Below are 22,046 nucleotides of genomic sequence, written 5' to 3' on the forward strand. Positions count from 1 at the left end.
GATTTTCACTTGTCCACAGCCAGATCTAAATCTCAGGCAAGCAGACAAGCATTAATTTCAAAGGTTGTAATGATTGGAGCTGCACGAGTATATTGTTTAAAACCTTCCTGCAAACAAGGAACTGTGGCCTATTGTTGAAAGAAGTAGGACCTCCCTCGTCTATTTCTATTACAGTCATAAAAACTAAGCTCGGCCTGCAGCCTTATTTTTTGTCTTTGAAACAAGTCCTTATGGCATACTTGACAGATTTACTGTCATTTGTAAATGATGTGTAGAAACATAGTACCCAAAGGTGATAGCTTCAGGCACAGGTATTTAGATGTAAAATTTAGGCTGCTCCAATTCCTAGTATTTATTGATACACATATAAGGACGTCTGTACTCATAGCTTGTGGTGTTCTGATCAATGGATGATTCTAGTAGATTTCCATGACAGTCATTGATCTGCATTTCATCCTCTTTGACAACACAGGTAACAAGAGAAATTTCATTCCACTCTTTTTTGGTCTTAGTATTTTTTCTCCTTTCAGATGATCTAAAGAAGACTAAATGCTAAGACCAATCATTGGTCATTAGCCTCTAATTTTTAAGTTACTATCTATCATGATATTTAAGTTTGTTTGTATGTTTGTTTGTTGTTTATCGCTGCACTCAGCAATATTCCAGTTATATGATGGCGGTCTGTAAATAATCGAGTCTGGGCCAGACAATACAGTGACTGGCATCATGTGCATCGATCAACACAATTGGGATCGATGACATGTATCAACCAAGTTGACAAACCCGACCACCTGATCCTGTTAGTCGCCTCTTCCCACAAGCATAGTCGCTGAATTTTAAGTGATACTTTACTAGGAGTTGCATGTGTCGAGAGCAGGTGTACAGGATTCTACAAGCTGGATGGGCTTGTACACAAGAGACCGAAGGGATATACACAAACGAACAAGCACAATTCTGTACACCCTGCTAGGGACACATAAAATGAATTTATCAACATTTTACAAAGAATTATTATCTGTTGAACATTTATGAATGACAATAAGATCTATCTTGAGACCGCCATCAGACCCTCAGGGTGGTAACTTTGAAGAAGGAACAGGGTCAATTGTGACCTGACAAGAAGATGACGTCCCATCAAACAGTATGAAATTATGACCCGTGAAGATCCGGGGTAGAATATGTCTTCAGCAACCATGTTTTTGTCGTAAATGGCGACTATGCTTTTCATAAGAGGCGACTAACGGGATCAGGTGGTCAGGCTTGCTGCCTTGGTTGATGCATTTCATCGTATCCCAACTGCGTGGATCAATGCTCATGATGTCAATCACTGGATTGTCTGGTCCAGACCAGATTATTCTCAGACCGCTGTCATATAGCTAGAATATTGCCGAGGGCGGAATTAAACAACAAACAAACAAAACAAGTATGACATTATGATGTCCTTTACTATCTTCCTGGACAAGGGAGTTAACTGACTATAAAAGTCCAGTTTCCACCCTTGCCAAAATAGGCTGGAATTATGGAGTAATATTGTGGCTAGACCTAAGAGCATGCATAAGATGACAGGCGAACCAAATACTACTTTTGGAACAATTTGACCCTTGGGAAATATGGTCCATATGAAAAGTTAGACATTGATATTTTTTGTGAGTTTTCTTCCAGTATTTGTCTCATACACATTTGTCTATTTCTTAATTACATGTAGACGTAGCTCATGTGCAGTTATGTTTCTGCATATATTCAAAATCGCAAATTCATATGACTATACATATTTTATGGGATATCAAAATATAGTTTGTTTTTCCAAAATAAGCATCAATGGAAACGATGTAGAATCTACACTTTGGATACACATAATGAACTTTCAAACATTGTGTGACTTACAGGTAATTTATCTGTCAAAGTTCCCTTGTCATCGACATATGTTCGTCACATGCATAAGAAGACAGGCGAACCAAAACTACTTTTGGAACAATTTGACCCTTGGGAAATATGGTCCATGTGAAAAGTTAGACATTGATACTTTTTGTGAGTTTTCTTCCAGTATTTTTCTCATACACATTTGTCTATTTCTTTAATTACATGTAGACGTAGCTTATGTGCAGTTATGTTTATGCATATATTCAAAATCGCAAATTCATATGACTATACGTATTTTATGGGATATCAAAATATAGTTTGTTTTTCCAAAATAAGCATCAATGGAAACGATGTAGAATCTACACTTTGGATACACATAATGAACTTTCAAACATTGTGTGACTTACAGGTAATTTATCTGTCAAAGTTCCCTTGTCATCGACATATGTTCGTCACATGCATAAGAAGACAGGCGAACCAAAACTACTTTTGGAACAATTTGACCCTTGGGAAATATGGTCCATGTGAAAAGTTAGACATTGATATTTTTTGTGAGTTTTCTTCCAGTATTTGTCTCATACACATTTGTCTATTTCTTTAATTACATGTAGACGTAGCTCATGTGCAGTTATGTAACTGCATATATTCAAAATCGCAAATTCACAGACAACATAGGTCGGATATTTTCAAGGGTTACATTTTCCCTGTCATCTATTTGAATAACCCTCCTCTGTTGTAATCAACCAATCAGCTTCCTCCTTAGAAAGCAATACATGCCGGTACCATCCAAGTAATATTATTTAAGTGTTCATTGTGAAAATCTAATTTGTCGGTTATTTGTGCGCGCATAAGAAACGTGCATTGACTACTAACTGAGATTAATTATGTCTTACTGTTTACGAGGAGGTGTCTAACTTAAACCACGTTTTTCTTTTCTCATAGCACCACGCCTACTCTCACTTCAGCCAATAGAATTTGCCGTTCCATCACAGTTGTCTCACGAGATCAAAACGAGAACGTCACACACCACTTCCTTTCTCTGCGTGCCCCGTGTGTAAGCCACATCACCGGTTGACAGACCTGAAGTGAAAATGGCTCCTAGACGTTCCAAGAGCAGCAAGAACCCACCAATTCTCAGCCATGAATTTTTTATCCAAAACCATGCTGATATTGTATCCTGTGTTGCTATGGTCTTCGTCATCGGTCTCATGTTTCAGGTCAGTAAAACAGATCGGATGCTTTTGCATGTGCAGCAAGTTGCATTTCGAAAGTAGATATCCATATGTTTTCCCTCGGCTCTAAATAGTAGGCCTACATCAATTTTATATGTGTATTGCACAGTCTTCAAGAATTTAAACATTACAATGCGGCATGTTCATACGTTCACATTTGTGTGATTGTACATCCTGATTGTACAATATCTTATTTAACAGCTGTTTGCTGTCGTGTCACATGAAAATTGGAAGACATGCAATTTTGGAGTCGCGTCTTATAATAACAGTATTAGACCTATCTTGTAACGACCGATGCTATGATCCGTACGATTATAGTTTTAAAGGACACTTTTTTTTCATAAGCTGTGAATAAAATGTTGGCTACTGAACATCTCCCTCCTAGTATATTAGATTGCCAAAATAAGATAAGATTAGTGTAGGTGGAGTAGGCTAATTCCATATGGCTGAATATAGCTGTAGATGGAACAAACAATATTACAAGAAAATATGAATTATAATGTAACATATTTTTTCTGGAATTAGGAGTTTGATAGTTTACATTGTATTATTATCAATAAGTTTAATTCTAGAGGTTTAGTGTTTGACAGTAAGTCTAGTCAATGTCACTGCTTACATATTTTGATAATTGAAGGTATTATTTTAAGTGCTCCATAACCAAATCATGAATTTTTTTTGGCCCATTTGTTTTTATATTAAGGTGCCATGTGTCAACCATGTTCATTTATTCACATTTAGGTAGTTATTAATTCCTTTTGATCGAGCTGATTGTAAATGATCCATTACACAGCTGTTTGCTGTCGTGTCTATTGGAAATGTATGTTTTAGTTTTCAAAATAGAAGAATTGCATGCCCCTCACAACAATTACCAGGTATCTATTGAGTTGTATGTTATATTGAGCTATTTGTAAACACAACATTAACCATGTTAAATATTTGTTTTCTCTTCAGGCAACATCACCAGTAGCTTCACTGTTTGTTGCTATGCAGCACAACGTAACTCAAAATGGTGAGTATTTTTGCAAGTATCTGGTGTGCATGTACTTATGTTTATGGTGCCAAATATTTAATATTTTTCTTGTGTAAAACATAAGTGTGTAGTAAGTTGACCCAAATTTGAAATCCATATGGTCTCACATGAAATACTACTTATGCGTTTTGAAAGGATAGCATGACCATGTTCATGTCGCAATTACTACAACTTACAAAACCCAGGATGAGACACTAGATACCACAACTCTGTAGGTTCTGCACACAATAAACACATTTAATCAGCATAGCCTTTCTACAGCCTAGTAATTTCTGTATCAGATAGATAGAACTCAATTTACTTTCTATGTAAATTGTGTCACTGTGATTTACCTAATTAAATTAGGATTTAAGAGATTTTTATTCATCTTACTCTAAATCCTTTGCCTGAGGGTGCTGTAAATTATAGTTGTGAACAATAGTTCTCATTCTATGCCATGGAGATAATTGCTTTGTGATGCACTGTTAGTGCATTATTCAGTTCATCTGCCCTAAGGCTAGTTGATGTCACCATTTGGCATGCATCATTAAGGTGGTGCAGGAAGTGCACATTCAGAAACAGATAATAGACATATACACGATATACATATTGTAATTCAAATAGATCTGATTGAGGATTAACATTTCACAACCATGATGAGACATGTAGAGTTTACTAGAGAACCAAGTTAGGCAGGGATGGTTTTTGACATGATCAAACATTAACATGGCCCAGTTGACCACGACTTACAAAATCCAGGTCAAGACACAGGATTGCACATCTCTGCAGGTTCGGCAGGCAACAGACACAATTAACCAGCATAGCTTGTGTTTCCTGTACAAGATAGACATTTTTCACACTCATCAGCCTGTGCCGTAAAATGTCAACTATAAGTCAACTATCCGAACCCTTGGCTCAAACTCATTTCCAATATTTTTTAGTTTATGTGGACTGTCGTAGAGTTTTAGACAAATAGAGTTTTACTAGACTCAGGCTTTGGCCTAATTACTATGTCAAAGAATTCTGTATATTATATTAGAGATGTTACTACAATATGTACGCAGGAACTTGTGATGTCCTACTTGTTGTAGAACAACGCTAACCATGCAATCAAATTAATACACATACCGTATTCGACGTAATAAACGCCCTGTGTGCTCTCAAAATTAGAATTAGGGGGCTCTTATTAGAAAAAGAATAGAGTTGAAAGATAAATTTCGTGGTTTATGCTGACTGCCTGAAATGTTTATGTACGACAGAATTTTCCAGAATTTAATTCCCCATAATTAACGGTGCATATAACAGTATAATAACACACAAGTGCGTATTGTGCGCGAATAAATTAGCCTTGTGTACATTGATCCATCTGAAGGGGTGCTAATTCAGATTGTTCACTAGCCAATATATTAGCAAATATCGCCGTTGGCGCTTATTAGAGCGGGGCACTTATTATGTCGAATACGGTAATAAAAGAGACTCCATTACACAATGAAACTTTGTCGTCCTGAACATGAGTTGGCTGGTGATAACCTGATGTTCAACATGAATATGATAAATATACTAAATGCATCACCATTAGTTGGTATGTTATCTGTGATTTCTGTAAAACAAATGTTTGATTAAATGTCTTGAGCATGTGACAAAGATGCTTATAAGTTATATCAATAGCATTTACAGATGTGTAGTAGTATACAGTCATCATCTGGGCTGGCTGTCCATCTGTATTATGTTTCTGGAGCATAACTTGAAAACCGTGAAAGATGTTTCTGCCAAACTTGCCAATAGTTTTAAGCAGGGGCTGAAGGGGTGCCTCTTGTCATTGTTGGGGCCTGGGGTGGGGTGATTTGGACTGGGTTCGAAATTGGTGCCATAATTATTTTTTTTAAATTACAGAGTTACTTCCCTTGCTACATGTTTTTAGATTTTTGTGCATTCACAGTTACGGTCCTTGATCCATGTTTATAACTTAAGTTCATATGGTCACCAACTATTCCAATGGGAATAAGTTGTCTCAGAAAGTACTGAAGTTATATGAATGAAACTTTGCCTGCTTATCAACACTGAGTTGGGAATTGGTGCCATAAATTATTTTTACAAGAGAAGGGGCCTCTTTTGTGCAACTCTAAATCAAGCAGACAAAGAAGTGCAATCCAGACGAAAGCACGACAGGTTAGATGATCATAGGAGTTGTTTCTATGTTTTTTAAGAAAGTAAATGTACCAAACAAATTAACTATCGAAACTATCGATAGTTAGAAAAACTATCGCCAATAGTATCAATTGTTTCAAGTTGCAATCGATAGTGTACTATCGTGAGGCAAGCAATTGCAATCAATCGATAGTTCGATGCATCGTTACTCCACTAAAGGCAACATTGTATTACGCTTAATAATGACGTTGTACTTAGAGGTGTATATTTTATTGCAGCTTCTTCTTCTTGGCAGCTGATGGTAAATAAGCCGGACTTGGTTATCTCCCTTGAATGCACGCGAACGGCTTGCCTACCAATTCCAACATATTTCTCCTGCTTTTGATATTTTTTCGCATGGAAGTTGGCCAAAAACATCGAGTTACAGTGCATTATAGTATTCCATAAGCATTTGCGATTCTAATGATATAAGATTTATTACAAAAGTCATCACATGAAGTTTGCAGCTGCCAATTGAAATAACCCTACTGTTTTGCATCATTTTTTTATCAGTTTCCCTTTCTAAGTCAAGATTACTGTTAAATTTTTTTTCAAAAGTACATTAATACAAACATTATGAATGTATGTTACTATATGTGTCTTTCTTCATGCAAGTTAATACTTTTTTGATAACAAAAAGGGGGGAAAAAATGTAAAAAACAGGCCAAACTGTATTTCTACACAGAGTTATGGGTATTGAATTGCCGCGTGGGCAAGAGGCCACCCTAACTGATCAAAACAAGGTTGTGAGTGTCAGATCGACTCGTGACAGAGGCAGGGCCGAAAGTTTGTTTCAAATAGTGTTTAAATCGTGAGGAAGTCACGTTTCAAAATGCCAGTTGGTGCACAAAACAAAAGAGAAACAAAGCACTGTGTTATTTGTACAATAGGGATAAGCACGCTGAAGTCTCACTGATGAAGCAGTCATCCCCAGAAAAACTGTCAGTCACTGTTGCAATTAAATATACAGCATGTGAGCGTTGTTATACAGGAAAAGAGTCCTTGAAAACAAGTGTTTTTCCTTGAAAAGTGCTAAAAAATGCTTGAATTTAGATTCCAAAGATCTTTTTGAACCTTGTATTTGCTACTAAATAAAGAAACAATATTCTGGTGTGCCCCGTGGCAGGGGATAGTGATAACATGGTTTTCTTGTTATAAATGTCCTACAGGTGAGACACAGTTTGTATATATTACTGTTGAAACCACATGTTTCATTGATGTTGGCATATACATGATAGTATTGATAAGCGACTATGAAAACTGACTTCAAGAGTAATCTTGTTATTCATGTTAATAGAGTTTGAGCATATTGAGTGGTACATTTGCACCTCAATACAATGTTTGGATTATGTATTTTGGATTGATTTGTGTCTGACAGGTAAAAGATACTAATTGCTTTTGATTTATCGCTTCTGTTTCCAGACACCGAAGATGCTGATTTCTCCCTGTATACGTACGGAACGAAGGACATGTTCGCTGTCTTCTTTTACTTCCTCATCTGCATCGTCATCCACGCTGTCATCCAGGAATACATCCTTGATGTAAGAGTCCCTGTTGGCATTTTAACATTATTATGACAAATTTCAGAGACTTTTGCATGTCATCAGTAAACACAGTTTTGTATGAGGAAATATAAAATTTCAAAATACAATATGAACATGAGTGCAGTTCAATCAGGTATTTCAGGTTATTTTAAAAGGGAGTGAATTGATTTTGCTGAAGACAGTTGGTACTTGGACATTCTTGAACATTGTCATGATTTCATCAATATGTTGTTTAATTTTTTATGAAAAGAATATTCAAGAAATTTCCTTGAAAATTAACCACTCTGAAACCTGGAACTATTTTTTATGACTTATATGCAATAATGGAGTTGATTTCCGTGACATGTAAATATATTCCATTCAATTGTGTGTCATGCAGAAGATGAATCGCAAAATGCATCTGTCAAAAGTAAAGCACAGCCTGTTTAACGAGTCTGGTCAGCTGTTGTCGTTCTACCTGGTGTCAGCTGTTTGGGGCGCAGACATCATACTGAGAGTAAGTTGACAGTTTCCATCCAATCAAATTGTGATATGCACTTTCAAGTTTGATTCTAACACAGCGTATGATGTATGTTCCTTGTTGTTATCTTGTAAGGGTATCATCTTAGTGTAACATGCTTCTTTGCTCATACCATTATTCCATGGTGCAATACGAATCTCCTGCAGGTTGTGCAGCCCCTTCTTACATAACACATTCATTATGATACAATGGGGGGGGCACGGGTGGCCTAGTTGTCTAAGGCGCCGTAATTCGCTGTGCAGAGTTGCGTCCCTTGGGTACGCCAGAAACCTATGTTTGTGGGTTCGAATCCCGGTTCGCCCCGATTATGTTTCTAGGTTTGTCAGCACCATACCCGTGCTCGTGGGTTTCACCGAAGTGGTAAACGTCTGAGACCTGCATCACTTCAGGCTTTCCTCCCACATTAAGCTGACACGCCGTGATATAACTGGAATACTGTTAAAAGCGGTGTTAAACCAAACTCACTCACTATGATACAATGGGTTATCAGGGATTTATAAGGGATTGCCCCAAGTCGGCAACAAATGAGAATAAAAATTCCAGTTATGAGCACAACATTTCCCAATTTATGTTACAATGTGTTAATATATAATACTAATTTGTTTTACTTATCCTATCTCACACTATGCATTTCTTCCTTCTTCTTTCAATCCTGGTGTGGAAACATCCTAAAACATAGTTTCCAGCTTTAAAAACATTACACCCAAACACATCTCTTTGGTCACCACCTAAACAATGGGTCATGCACCATTGCAAGCCAACCCTAAGCAACCTGATCATCTGACAATCCTGCCTCATCATTCTCTTTCTCGAGAGTACAGGCTGGTGTACTGTGATGTGGGGATGGTTGGGTGGGCACCAATAGATTGGAACAGGTTTTAATGATTCGTTTGATTACCATTTCCTAAACTGTTGAATAATTCAACATGAAACTTGCTATGCAGATCAGCCTATTGGTGAACTGGTGCTCTTTGATGATTTGGGATTCTTTTAAAAAATTTATTTCATGTTTTCATGAACATGACGACAATTTGGACTTACTGAAAATGAGGATAGTTCTCGTTCCCGAAGCAGAACTCCTAAACTGTTTAATAATTTTACATGAAACTTGCTGTGCAGGGTGGCATGTACAAAGCTATATCTTAGTGCTAAGGTGATCGTAACTCCCATATCTTAACAGACTTACGACAGTCGTAGCGCTAACATTTTTTTGTAAAACGGCACCCAGATCAGTCTGGTGGTGAACTGGTACCCTTTGATGTTTCGGGATTCTTCTTAAAAAATTATTTAAAGTTTTCATGATGACAAGTTGGACTTTACTGAAAATAAATCTAGTGCTTGTTTCTGTGGAAGAACTCCAAAACCGTTGAATATTTCTGGATGAAACTTGCCATACAGATCAGTCTAGTGTTGATCTGGTGCATTTGATGATTTTGGATATTGAAAAATACAGAACAGCATTATTATTTCTTTCACTGAACTGAACTGACGGTATCCAATGGCATTGAACAAAAAAGTGGGATAAAAGTAGCCATACTCCATTTCTGAATTGCACCAGACCGGGAGAATATGTCATCTTGTTCTATATGTCATTGACAAATTTGGAAAAATCCCAGTACATTTTGAGTCATTGTCCTGGAATATGAACTAACATGTAACTTCAAATTTTATTAATGTGATTTGTTGAAACAACAGCACTTATAAATGTCAATTTGTTTGTTCCAGGAAAGTTATGTGACAAATATAAACCAGTTATGGGAAGAGTATCCGCACTCACAACTGCCGTAAGTAACTGTTGACACCCGGTGGTTGGTCACCTGTCATTCAGTCCACTGAATCATTTATTTCCAGATGCATTTATACGTCAAAATGAGAAATGTGATTGCACAACAGCAGCATGTAGAAACCTTTTAGATAAGTGATTGTTAAAAGGTTGAAACAATGTTTAATAATAGCCGATTATTTGTATATTTCAAAATTATTAATTTTAAGAAAAATATAATAATGCCACATACCTCAAAATAATTTGAAATAATCTTAAAAGTCTTATGATTCACTTATTGTGAATAATTGTAAGTAATACTTATCAATCCATTGTTTGTCCATGATTTGTATGTCTTTAACCCATCAATTTCTTTTTCCAGATTCATCGTGAAATTTTATTTCATCATTCAAGTAAGTTGTTTTACATATTGTTGTGATCTGGGGTCCCGAAAATTTAAAATCCCAATCAGACATTTGCATTTAGGCCAAGCCCCCTTCAAATAGCGTATTTTAGTACGTATATCACAACTTGTGATCTGGCAGGTAGTAATCTTCTGAATGAAATGTGTTAATCACTGAATATGTTCACGCACTGAACCTTGGAAAACTTAAGCTTCAAAGCACAAAAAAAAGTACCAAGTACAAGTATCTGTACCTTACTAAGAAAGTGTTACCCCAAATATAACAGTTGTTACATTTGACCACTTTCTGAATGGCATTCTGTGTTCAGTACACCTTGTTCTATACTCATTAATAGAAAGTTTCCCAAGATTCATGTTGACCTTTCACTTACAGATTTCCTACTGGTTACATTGCTACCCTGAGCTCTACTTCCAAAAGACAAAGAAGGTTTGTTTGTAATTTTCACAAAGAATTTTGTCCAATTTACATGATTTAGGACGTGTATTGGCCAAAACTTTGTATGCGCTGTATGATATTGCAATATAGATATGTATATTGAGATACAGAGTGGGATATATTGGGAAGTGTTCGGACCGATTGTACACGAAGATCTTATTTTCTACAAACTTAAGGTATATATGACATGGTCAGTAGCCACCATTTTGCAGTCACTGACGATGGCCTCCATGGTCTGGTGGACAGAGCGTGTGCGCAGAGACCAGAAGGTCGTGGGTTCGATCCCAAGCAGTGTCATACCAGGCGAAGTTAAAATATGGTACACGTACTTGTTACCCAGCCTAGCACTCGGCATTAAGGGGCTGAAACAAGGACTGGTCGGCTCAGAGTCAGTATACTCTGACCTATTGGGGTATTCATGATAAACTGCGGTATGGCAACTCAATGGACTAGCACTATAAAAATGTCGTTGGTCCGGACTAGTACAAGCTGACGCACATGCACGCTCACAAATGTGCACGCACGTCACTATAGAAGTGCAATAATCTTGGAACGTGATGTTAAACCCTATTTCACCTCAGCTTGTAGTCATGGATACATTGGAGAGAAAAATCACGCAATATTTAAACGATACAAATAATAACAAAGCTTGTTATGTAGTTTTTGCCCATTATACCGGTAATATTGTGCAACCCCAGTCCTATTTGGATTAAGGGTACAGTATGTTTGGGATCTGTTTTTCTCCATCTTAAATTGTATGTCTTGCCGTTATTGAAATACAGAAACTATTGTGTCCCCTCTGTGCATCATCGTTGATGAGAATCATATGTTAGCATAGTTTGGCATACCTTGACCATGTTGACAAATTGTTGAGGCTCAGGTTAACATCACAGGTGTTCTTGTATTGCAGGATGAGATGGGTTCTCGCATCCAGTATGCCACCATGTACTTACTCTTCATCACTGTGGCCTATGTGCTCAAGTAAGTCCTCACCTGACTTCTGGTAATCTCTTAGCCCTTGGAATTCTTACATCACGCATAGGTTGCTGAGAGTAATTCTAATTCTAGGGGAGGGGGATGATATTGATGACAACGCCTTTAGCTTCATTCACTCTGGAATGAATAAAGTACGATTTGAAATAATGCTGCTGCGACTTTCAATTTGAACTCACTCACTTACTGTGAGCATTTTGACACGAGTGACCATTGTGCTTTGATTATGCTTTGAGAAAATTGTAATGTAGATATGTGCATAATATATAACATGTATAGATATGTTAACGTGAAGATAATTTAAACAGTACAATTGTTTTCATCTTAAATGTCCCAGACTGTCCTTTCATATTCTGACACCAGCATGATATTCTTCTCATGTGTTCCACAGCTTCAGCCGAGTGGCGTTGTGCATGCTGGTGCTGCACTACACAGTGGAGTTCGTCTTCCATGTGGCGCGCCTTCTCTACTTTGCGGAGAAAACAGAATTTGCTAATACTGGGTATGTTTAAATGTTATAAAACTAATAAAAAATGACGCCTGTCATATAAGGGAATCCTATTCCAGTGCCACAGAAACTACTCAAGACTGAACATTTAGTGAGCTTCAGGACCAGTATGACAAATGTTTTGTTGTACCTGACATGACATGATCCTCTCAACTTATACATTACCCCCAAGTAAAGAACTACGTCCAGAATTTCTGTCACAAGCAGGCACACGAAGCATGCAACATGTCTCATCTGTGGCATAACTCGTAAATTTGTATCATATCATCTTGACGTTGCGGTTGGGTAGGCAAGTGTTTAAGGTGTTCGCTCCTTACGCCAAGTTCGATTCCCCACATGGGTACAATGTGTGAAGCCCATTTGTGGTGTCCCCCGCCTGATATTGCTGGAATATTGCAAAAAGTGCGTAAAATGAAACTCTATCACTCATATTGTCTTGATGTTCACATGCTGAAGTCACACCCTACTCCCTAGTCCTAATTTTCATGTGTTCTTTAGCAGAGAGTTTTCATATGCATGTTTTTCCTTTCAGATTCATGATATTTAATGTTTTGTTTGTCCTGGTACGGCTTGGTTCCATAACTCTGGCTGTTCTCACTTTCTGGTAAGTTCACTTTGTCTCAATCGTTTACCAAAATATTTTGAGTATCAAATTACGAGATACTTTACACAATTAGGCTTTTTTATTGTCAGACACTTTTTCTGGTCACATTTACTGTGTCGAGTTGGTATAAGTCCATGGTTATGACATGGTTACCATCAGACGCTCAGAAATCCATGCAGACACAACAGTGACTCCAACTGTACAGCTGGTAGCTCCTGAACAGCTATTTGAACTTTACTTTACTTTTCCATATAAGAACTATCTTTAAACACACTCAATACCTCCAAGCTTTATGAACCGGCATCACTAATAACAATTATGTAATTATACTTTCTTGGTCTTGATGACATCAACCGTGGCTAATTCAAGGCTATGTGCACATGTTTTTCAGCGATTTATTTTTTAGAGCAATTTATGTAAAATCATGAAAAAGTCATTAGAGATCTGAGATTTTATTTGTTTGGACTTGTGTATGAATCCATGTTTCAACTTTGATAAATTTATGGGAACTAGGTGCTACCTGTTTTTTTCTTGTGCAACTAAGCTTTCATGTCAACATGCACCTTATGCATGTGAAATAAAGTTCTTTTAATCGAGCCCTGTACAACAAAAAATAACATTCTCGAAGGGCGGTAACTTATTAATGACACGTTTACACTAATGATTTTTTTTTTGTTCTTTATGAAGAGAATTTTATAATAATAATAATAATGATGATGATGATGATAATAATAATAGTGATAATAATAATAATAATATATGCAATTGTATAGCACAGCATTCACTGTGCATAATGACCAAATTTGTCGTTAACCAGAATGCACCAGTGGCATATTAAGTGTGCATTAATACGCGCCATTACAAAGTTTAAGCTATCAGCGCATATCCTTCCAAACCACTGCATCAACATGGTTATCTTCCACAACAATAAGAAGACTCCTTGTGTCAATGTCAGTGACCTGATGTTAATGCCACCATGTGTTTGTTATGTTTGCAGGTACGGCCTGGAGCAGAGTAGCCAGGACACACTGGATGCTGCAAATGGAAACTTTAATACTAAAATAATCAGGTACATTATCTTCAACGTCTAACATGCCCACATTTATCAGAGATCTATATTTGTAGTTTAATGTCCAGAGCTATATCATGTCTCCTTGTGGAGAATCCAGGGCAGAATAAAACACCAGTACTCCATGTTTTTTGTAAGAGAGCACTATAACAAAAAGATCAGGTGTTGCTTGTGCTGCTTGTGTGTTCTTCAAATCCCAGTTGGGGCGGTCGGGTAGCCTAGTGGTTAAAGCGTTCGCTCGTCACGCCGAAGACCCGGGTTCGATTCCCGACATGGGTACAATGTGTGAAGCCCATTTCTGGTGTCCCCCGCCGTGATATTCCTGGAATATTGCTAAAAGCGGCGTAAAACCATACTCACTCACTCACTCAAATCCCAGTTGCTCTGATTATATTTCTTGATTTGTCAGCATCCCACCCATGTTCTGGGTCTATCATGTTAAACAAAAGTTGTAAATGTCAAAGTCCTGTGTCACTGTCTTTCCACATCAAGTGCGACGCCATAATATGACTGAAATACTGTTCAAAGCAGCATTAAGCCAAATCACTCACTCAGTGTCAAAGCAATATAACAAATTGTGGTATTTATAAAACTCGAAGGTACATTTATAGGATTTTTTTCGCTGACATGATTGGTATTAGTTTCATTGTGATAGGGTGTCATACTATTCTAATGTGTTCAGGATCAACTGTCTGGCAGCCGTGTGCATACTGCAGGCCTGGATGATGTGGAACTTCATCACCTTCCACCTCCGCAAGCTGCGAGAAAAGAGTGCCGCTGCCAAGAAGACGAGGTCCCCAAGCAAGAAGAAGGTTAAAGGTACAGTGAAATTCTGATTTCATAAATTGTTCTTCGGTGTAAATGGGGCCATGCGCAGCACAGCTGTCTAAGGCGCCACAGTTCGCTGTACAGAGTTGCGTCCCTTGGGCACGCCAGAAACTAATGATCGTGTGGTTCGAATCCTGATCATGTTTCTAGGTTTTTCAGCCCCATACCCTTGCTCGTGGGTTTTTATCACGGTGGTTAACATTACTTTAGGTTTTCATGCTGATGCAGTGACATAACTGAAATACTGTTTGAAGCAGCATTAATCCAAACGCACCCACTCCCTGAAATATTTGTAATTGCACACCCACTATGGTGTATGGTTAGTCCTACAATTTCATCAGCCATATAATTTAAGACGGAACATAAGGAGAAAAGATCATATTTGATGTCTTGAAAATGTGCTTTGAAATGTTTTTGTGATGAAAAGTATGAAATTACTTAGAGACTACTGGAATATATATTCCAATTAACACCAAAGTTTTGTTGTTTGTGTATTCCCCAAACCCCAAATGATGTGCTGTATGTGTACTGGATGTGAATGCAAACAAACCTTAGGGGGAACGAACCACTGTCCCATGTTTGTCGTCCAAGTCAACTTAGGAGGACATGGATGGTGTGTCAAATACATTACCGTATTCGACGTAATAAGCGCCCAGGGCGCTCTCAACATTAGAAATAGGGGGCTCTTATTAGAATATTATTTTGAGTTGAAAGATCGTAAATTTCGTGGTTTATGCTGACAGCCTGAAATGTTTATATACGACAGATATATTTTTTCAGAATTTAATTACCCATAATTAAGGGTGCATATAACATACTAGTGCGTATTATACTCAAATAAATAAGTCTTGTGTACATTAATCAATTGGAATGAGTGCTAATTGAGATTGTTCACTAGCCAATATATTAACAAATATTGCCGTGGGCGCTTTTTTAGAGCAGGGCGCTTATTACGTCGAATACGGTATGTCATATGAATTCTGATTATGATGAATACTTAGTTGATTGGTCATCTCAATTGTTAGTGTACATACTCATGATAACCAGTGCTAATGGCTATAGGGCCCTCTGTCAAAAGCAGCCAGCTAGTTAACTCTGATCGATTGTCATATCAAATTAACCATGAGATGACAATAAAGATACTTTCAGAATGGTGTTTAATGTCCCTCACCTAAACATTTAAAAAATTGAAGTGGTCTAATAAACAGTTTCGTTTTGGTTTGCATAAAATAAAATTCTTGAATGATTTAGGGTGTATTTTGTAACCTTTGAAAATATTTTCTGTTTGTTGTTTCAGCTCTTGACGAGGATTTCAGTGCCCTGCCAGAGGTTGACCAGAACAATGCCACAGAAAATGGATCAGTGCGCAACCGCTCTAAGTCCAAGAAAGGACTGTAATTGGCTGATGTGCTGTGTTGTTGATAATTGGTTGACAAGTCAGACATCCCGCTCTTTTCTTCATTTTACCTATTTGAAACTGGTGAGATGTAAGCCCATGTAAAGCCTTGTTTCTTTCTGTTGTTAGGGTACCTTCTCATTCTCTGACTCTTGGCCAATTACCAATTACACGCAAGTCAATGACTGACGGTATTTTATTTTTAAATGGTGGAGATTTGTCATGTCTAAATGTTAATCTGCAAAGTGGTTTTGGGTGAATGCTTCCATCTGTTCTGTATTGTAAGCACAAAACATTGGCCTCATCTGATATAAACAGTACAGTCAGCTTCACAAAGGTCTCTCATCACAGTGTAGCATACATTTGTAGTTGTTTTCACTTGGAGTAACTGGCTGGCATCGCATTGACAACACTAGCAAGTAAACTCAACAGTCAGAGCTCAAGTAAGTTGTACCTCCACTGCCTATCAGGAACACCATTGAAAACTTCTTCTGTTTCCATGACAACTTTAATGACCCTCAGGAAACAAAACAGAATTGGTTGAGTAGGTTTGAATCATTAAAATTCTCACATCCACTAAGTTGTATTATTTCCATCAAACTAACAATAACTGCTTGCTCTGACTACATAATTAGGCCAGACCATTGTGTTTTTTCTGTGTATTATGGACCCACTGAACTGATTTAAAATAAAATTAAAAAAAAAAATTGTATTTATTTTCTTTTAATAAGTTGCAGACAAAACTAAAATATATATCGATTTCCCAATAGAGGGGAAGTAACTCTTCCACAGTTGCCATCTGTAGAAGTGGAAATTTCATTGGACGACTGCTCTGTCCCTGCTGATCAAATCAGGTCTTGCTGATTACTTTCTTTTGTGCATAACTGAAAATGGCATCAAGTCAACCTGGTTGGAGTCTGAGAATTGGTTATTTTTGCCATTTCCCGCACGGTTTTGGCATTAAATGTCATGGTCACATGCTCTGGTCAGGAAATGTTTATCATTTATCGGGTTGTTTCTTGTCTATTCCCCCCCCACACTTCTTTACAACCACTTTGGTCCAAAGAATCCGTAATATAAAACAATAATTGGTCTGGCCTAATTGCCTCCTTTCCACACAGGAGCTAACTACTCTATCTGATATATCTAGACTGGCTAATAATGAGTGTTTAATCAAACTACTAGTATCAGCAGTTATATTGAACTTGCCAGTTGACCTAAACATGTACAACTGTGCAGGTGTATCATTGTATCAGCATATTTGTCATTACAGAGATCTGATGATCATATAGTGAATTTTGTGATTGATTTGAAACACTTCAATGTATACAATATCTGGTCAAGTAGCACCCATCAAGCAATGTTTCCATGCTTGTCCTTCCACTGATTGATTCAAGCCTGGTGTTCATGGTCTCGCTGTGATTGTGTTATTGTACAGATTCTGTAGGAGCACTTAAGGTCTCAAGATGTTTGTGTGTTGATGAAACACTGGATCTTCTTAATGATCTTCCTTCTCCATACATAAATTTAATTAATTTTTTCATTTATTGATCAAATATGTAATAGCAATATGGGAAAATAATTGTATCATCCTCGACACCCAGGGTTGTTTTTTTTCATATGCTGCCACATAATCCCTGGAAAGCAGAGTAGGACAGTGGTACCTAGAATACTGAAATCTACTTGTTTTCTCCCCTTATATTCCCATTAGTAATTTTTCAAATGGACAAACTGTTGTGAAAATAAGCTGTGGACAAACTGGGATTTAGTTGTATTATAGTGACATAGAAACATCCAATAAACAATGGACACCAGCCTGCGAAGTTTTGTTTTGGAAAGTTACCAACACTATCAGTGATTTCTCAGAGGTGTATGGAGGAAAAATCTTGGGTGTCAGGGATAGGGCTGCAGATGCTGGAAATAACTGCCAGAGGTCCATTTGTCAGATGCTTTGGTCTTGTGTGGTGTATGGTTATCTTACAGTGTCTCAATCGTGAATTGCTAGCTGTACATTAAGGCTTTCATTATCCATCCTGATACAATTGTTGGAATTTTTTTCGGCATTTTGTGGCCAAATGGAAGCAACCAAAACTTGATCTTCTTGATCCTAGGATTCTATGCTGAAGAAAGTGACCTCCACGAGGTATGGCTTAACAACTGATGAATGTTTTCACATATGATGGGGCCATACTATCCTCAGACTTAATGAATGTTGAAAAAACATGGCACCCGGGAAATGTGTTTCTGAATGCGTACAAGCTCCACATGTGTTGTTTCATGCGCCACGATGCACGATGTTGAGAGATGTATGGTGATTGTTGTTTATGTACATGTGAAACCCATACATTATTTTCCTGGATATTTTGTCATATTCTTAACTCATGAGATGATTTGTTGTCATATTTCCATTATACATATTGTTCATTGTTTCAAGGAAATATGATTCATTGTTGAGTTGTATGCATACAACTCATGAAGATTTAGAAATAGGATTCAGTCAATAAGTTGTTATCATGGTTATATAGCTCTATTTTCCCCATTCAAACAACTGTCTTGAATGTTTGCTTGACTGAATTTCATGTTCATTAGGAAGAAAGGTATGATAATATTCAAGGATATTTACTTCACTGCAGCAAATGTATTTTGATATTGTTGTTTTATATGACATGACATCTAGTCTTTAGTTTTTGTCAATCATGTCATTTATGAGATGTAAAATAATTTTGTAACGAGAACCATGATTTACTTCCATTACATAAAGTTGAGCTCTTCATGAGACATGTTTGAATGATCCGTTAAAGTTTTCTCTTTGCATTCACACTGTCAGTCTTTGAATAAGATGGCCATGTTAGTAGTTCCATCAATTTTAGATTAGATACGTTCGTGTCCTAATGCTTTGTAGGGTCGTTCCGCTTGACTGTTTGTGTATGGACACTGTTTAACTGTGCTGATATGAATGCATTGGTTACTTGACACTGATTTCATGGAACCTCTCGTCAAGCCTTGTTTTTCCATTTCAAGATAATGTCATTAGGCCAGATCAATATTATTTCTTGTTTTACGGGTGTGCCTTGCCTAAATTTTCTATAAAAACAAATTGGTATGATTGAAAGTATACATTTTGTTTTGTTAAATCTTATATTTTAAGATATTTGGTAAATGAACCTCCATCAATTCTTGAAGACGTTTTTAATTTCATATTTTGCTGCTTCATGTGACAAGGACACTCCGTAAAACGAGGAAAGAAATTGGTCCGGTTTTACATTGTTTTAGATGATGCCAAGTTCAATGGGTTCTGCTTGTTTAGGCCTGTATATGCTGTAACTAACCATCACTCCTGCTACTCAAGTATGTCAGTCAGTGTAGAATAAGTTGAGATTCACCTCAAGATTCATTCTCTGTCACATAGACACATGTTACTTTGCCATCGATTGTTCTCAACATTGTAAATATCTTAATCATTAAGCAGGAGATATGTTGTAGGTTGTAGGATGATAACAATGTAACTATAGAAACTGACTTGCAATCGACTCTTGGTACAAATCCTCTCAAACCTTGGACATATTCTTAGTGTGTCTTTTTGGTATGAATAGAACTATTATTCTCAATGAGAATTGAGTGTGGTCCCATGTTAATCAATGGTAAAAACTAACTATTGAAAAAGATTGAATTGATTTAGGCTTTAAGGTGCGAGAAAGTCCATGGTTTGAGGGTGTGTCCAGGAAGAGCCTTCTCTGTATGGGCTGTGGGTTACTTCCTGTCCTGCCTTGTGTTAGTACCAGCGCCTCCTCCCTCCCTCCCTCCCTCCTTCTGCTGCTGTACATCTGCTGCCATCGCCCACGCAGTCATGTGTGAATTTTGTACAATATAAAGTTGAACATTAAACCTGACATTAAATTTCTCTTGCTGTGTTTGTATTGATGAAACCGTACGAGCTCAACTCGCTATAGTAAATCTTGGAGTATGTCAAGTTGGAGCACTGCAATCATCAGGGAAATAGTACACGCTGGCCCAAGTTTGTTAGCAGAACATCCGCACTTGTGGGTAAGTCACATGGTCCTGAGTACAGCCCACAGGTCACAAGTCAGGTGAAGTTAAGCAACGTTGATCGCGGAGAGTCCTTGGATGCGTGAACGCATTCGGCAGCTACTTCTGAGTATTTCTAGGGCTTCGGGTATGTTCGGTCCTGCCCCACCCTGAAGCACATGTACCACATGTGTCTCCTTAGGCAAGTGACTTTGCTCATAATATGCCTCTGTTCACCCAGCAGTGAATGGGTACCCAGTAGGATGAGATGCTCATATGACTGTTAACTTCTAGCCCCTCACAGGCAGCTTGTGTTGTATTCTCCTCAGGGAGCTGAAAATATAAAGCGAGTGCACACTGCCCAGTGACTTGGGTATCCATTTGGTGAATGGAATTTGGCACATTATTAATGCACTTTTTTTTGTTGCCTCACTCAGAAATATTCCAGCTATATGATGGCGGTCTGTAAATAATCGAGTCTGGACCAGACAGTCCAGTGATTGACAGTATGAGCATCAATCTATGCATTTTGGCAGGCCTGACCACCAGATCCTTTTAGTTGTCTCTTACGACAAGCATAGAATAGGATAGCATAGTATAGCCTTTTATAGGAAGCATGGGTTGCTGAAGACCAATGCTAACCCAGATCTTCACAGGTCTTCAAATCGACAGTGAAAACCCAAGTCACTCACCTTGATCCCTGTATGGGGGCGGTCGGGTAGCCTAGTGGTTAAAGCGTTCGCTCGTCACGCTGAAGACCTGGGTTCGATTACCGACATGGGTACACTGTTTGAAGCCCATTTCTGGTGTCCCCTGCAGTGATATTGCAGGAATATTGCTAAAAGCGGCGTAAAACCATACTCACTCACTGATCCCTGTTCATAGAACAGTGAGAATCATTGAGGGCGAATGAAACCATTAAGCCATGTTGGATTATAAAGGTCATAAAGAAATCATTTCTACACTTATCCTATCCCACACATAGGCATTTCTTCCTTCTTTTGATCCTGGTGTGGAAACGTCCTAAAAAGAACTCTCGCATCACCTTAGTCACCACCCAAACAAATGGGTCACGCACTGCGATCCCTTGTGACCTGACCTAAGCAGCTTGATCACCTGACTCCCCATGCTACATCTCGCACATTCTCATTGCTAACGTGTGGAGACGTGTTTGAATAGCAGAGAATTGATCTATGCCATGGGGACTGATAAGAATAAACGCCCAGCTTGTCAAGAGTGTCGCCACAGATTTACGCCTTTAGATCCACATGATCTTTGTTCCGACTGCCGTGGAGTGCGCTGTTCCCAGTGTGCACGTCTCTCAGAGACTTCAACAAATATTTGCCTTAACAGTCAGAAAAACTCTGTCGATGGAAGATCCAAGTCATGGGATGCAGACCATGGTCATCTTCTTTCAAGAAACTGCTACTGACAGTCAAGCTTCACCCCTTTCCTATACAGGCAGTTCCAGCCATGTAGATCCAGCTACTGGCCTCCCTTGGATCACTGACAAGCTCAACTTAAAACGCAGTCGCTCCAGTGATGACCACCTCGCGGGGTTTGTGGTTTCCTACATTGCTTCCTCCTCCATTACACTACTGCCGCAGTCTTATCATGACTGATATTACCAAGAAATTGGATGAAGCCT

General features: G+C 38.0%; 1 protein-coding gene across 1 annotated transcript; it reads left to right on the plus strand.

Annotated features, from left to right (window-relative positions):
• Positions 1–2,844: 2,844 nt before the first annotated feature.
• On the plus strand, positions 2,845–20,273 carry LOC124131634 (translocating chain-associated membrane protein 1-like 1). The gene is made up of 13 exons (XM_046495035.2): positions 2,845–3,077; positions 4,044–4,101; positions 7,711–7,829; positions 8,212–8,328; positions 10,078–10,136; positions 10,497–10,527; positions 10,912–10,965; positions 11,885–11,955; positions 12,359–12,469; positions 13,008–13,079; positions 14,077–14,148; positions 14,831–14,967; positions 16,274–20,273. The coding sequence occupies exons 1-13, from the start codon at positions 2,952–2,954 to the stop codon at positions 16,372–16,374; spliced, it is 1,128 nt and encodes a 375-aa protein (XP_046350991.1). The 5' UTR covers positions 2,845–2,951; the 3' UTR covers positions 16,375–20,273.
• Positions 20,274–22,046: the final 1,773 nt, after the last annotated feature.

The sequence above is a fragment of the Haliotis rufescens genome, unplaced genomic scaffold (assembly GCF_023055435.1).
Source record: "Haliotis rufescens isolate VD_foot unplaced genomic scaffold, xgHalRufe1.0.p SCAF_1, whole genome shotgun sequence".
Taxonomy (NCBI): domain Eukaryota; kingdom Metazoa; phylum Mollusca; class Gastropoda; order Lepetellida; family Haliotidae; genus Haliotis; species Haliotis rufescens.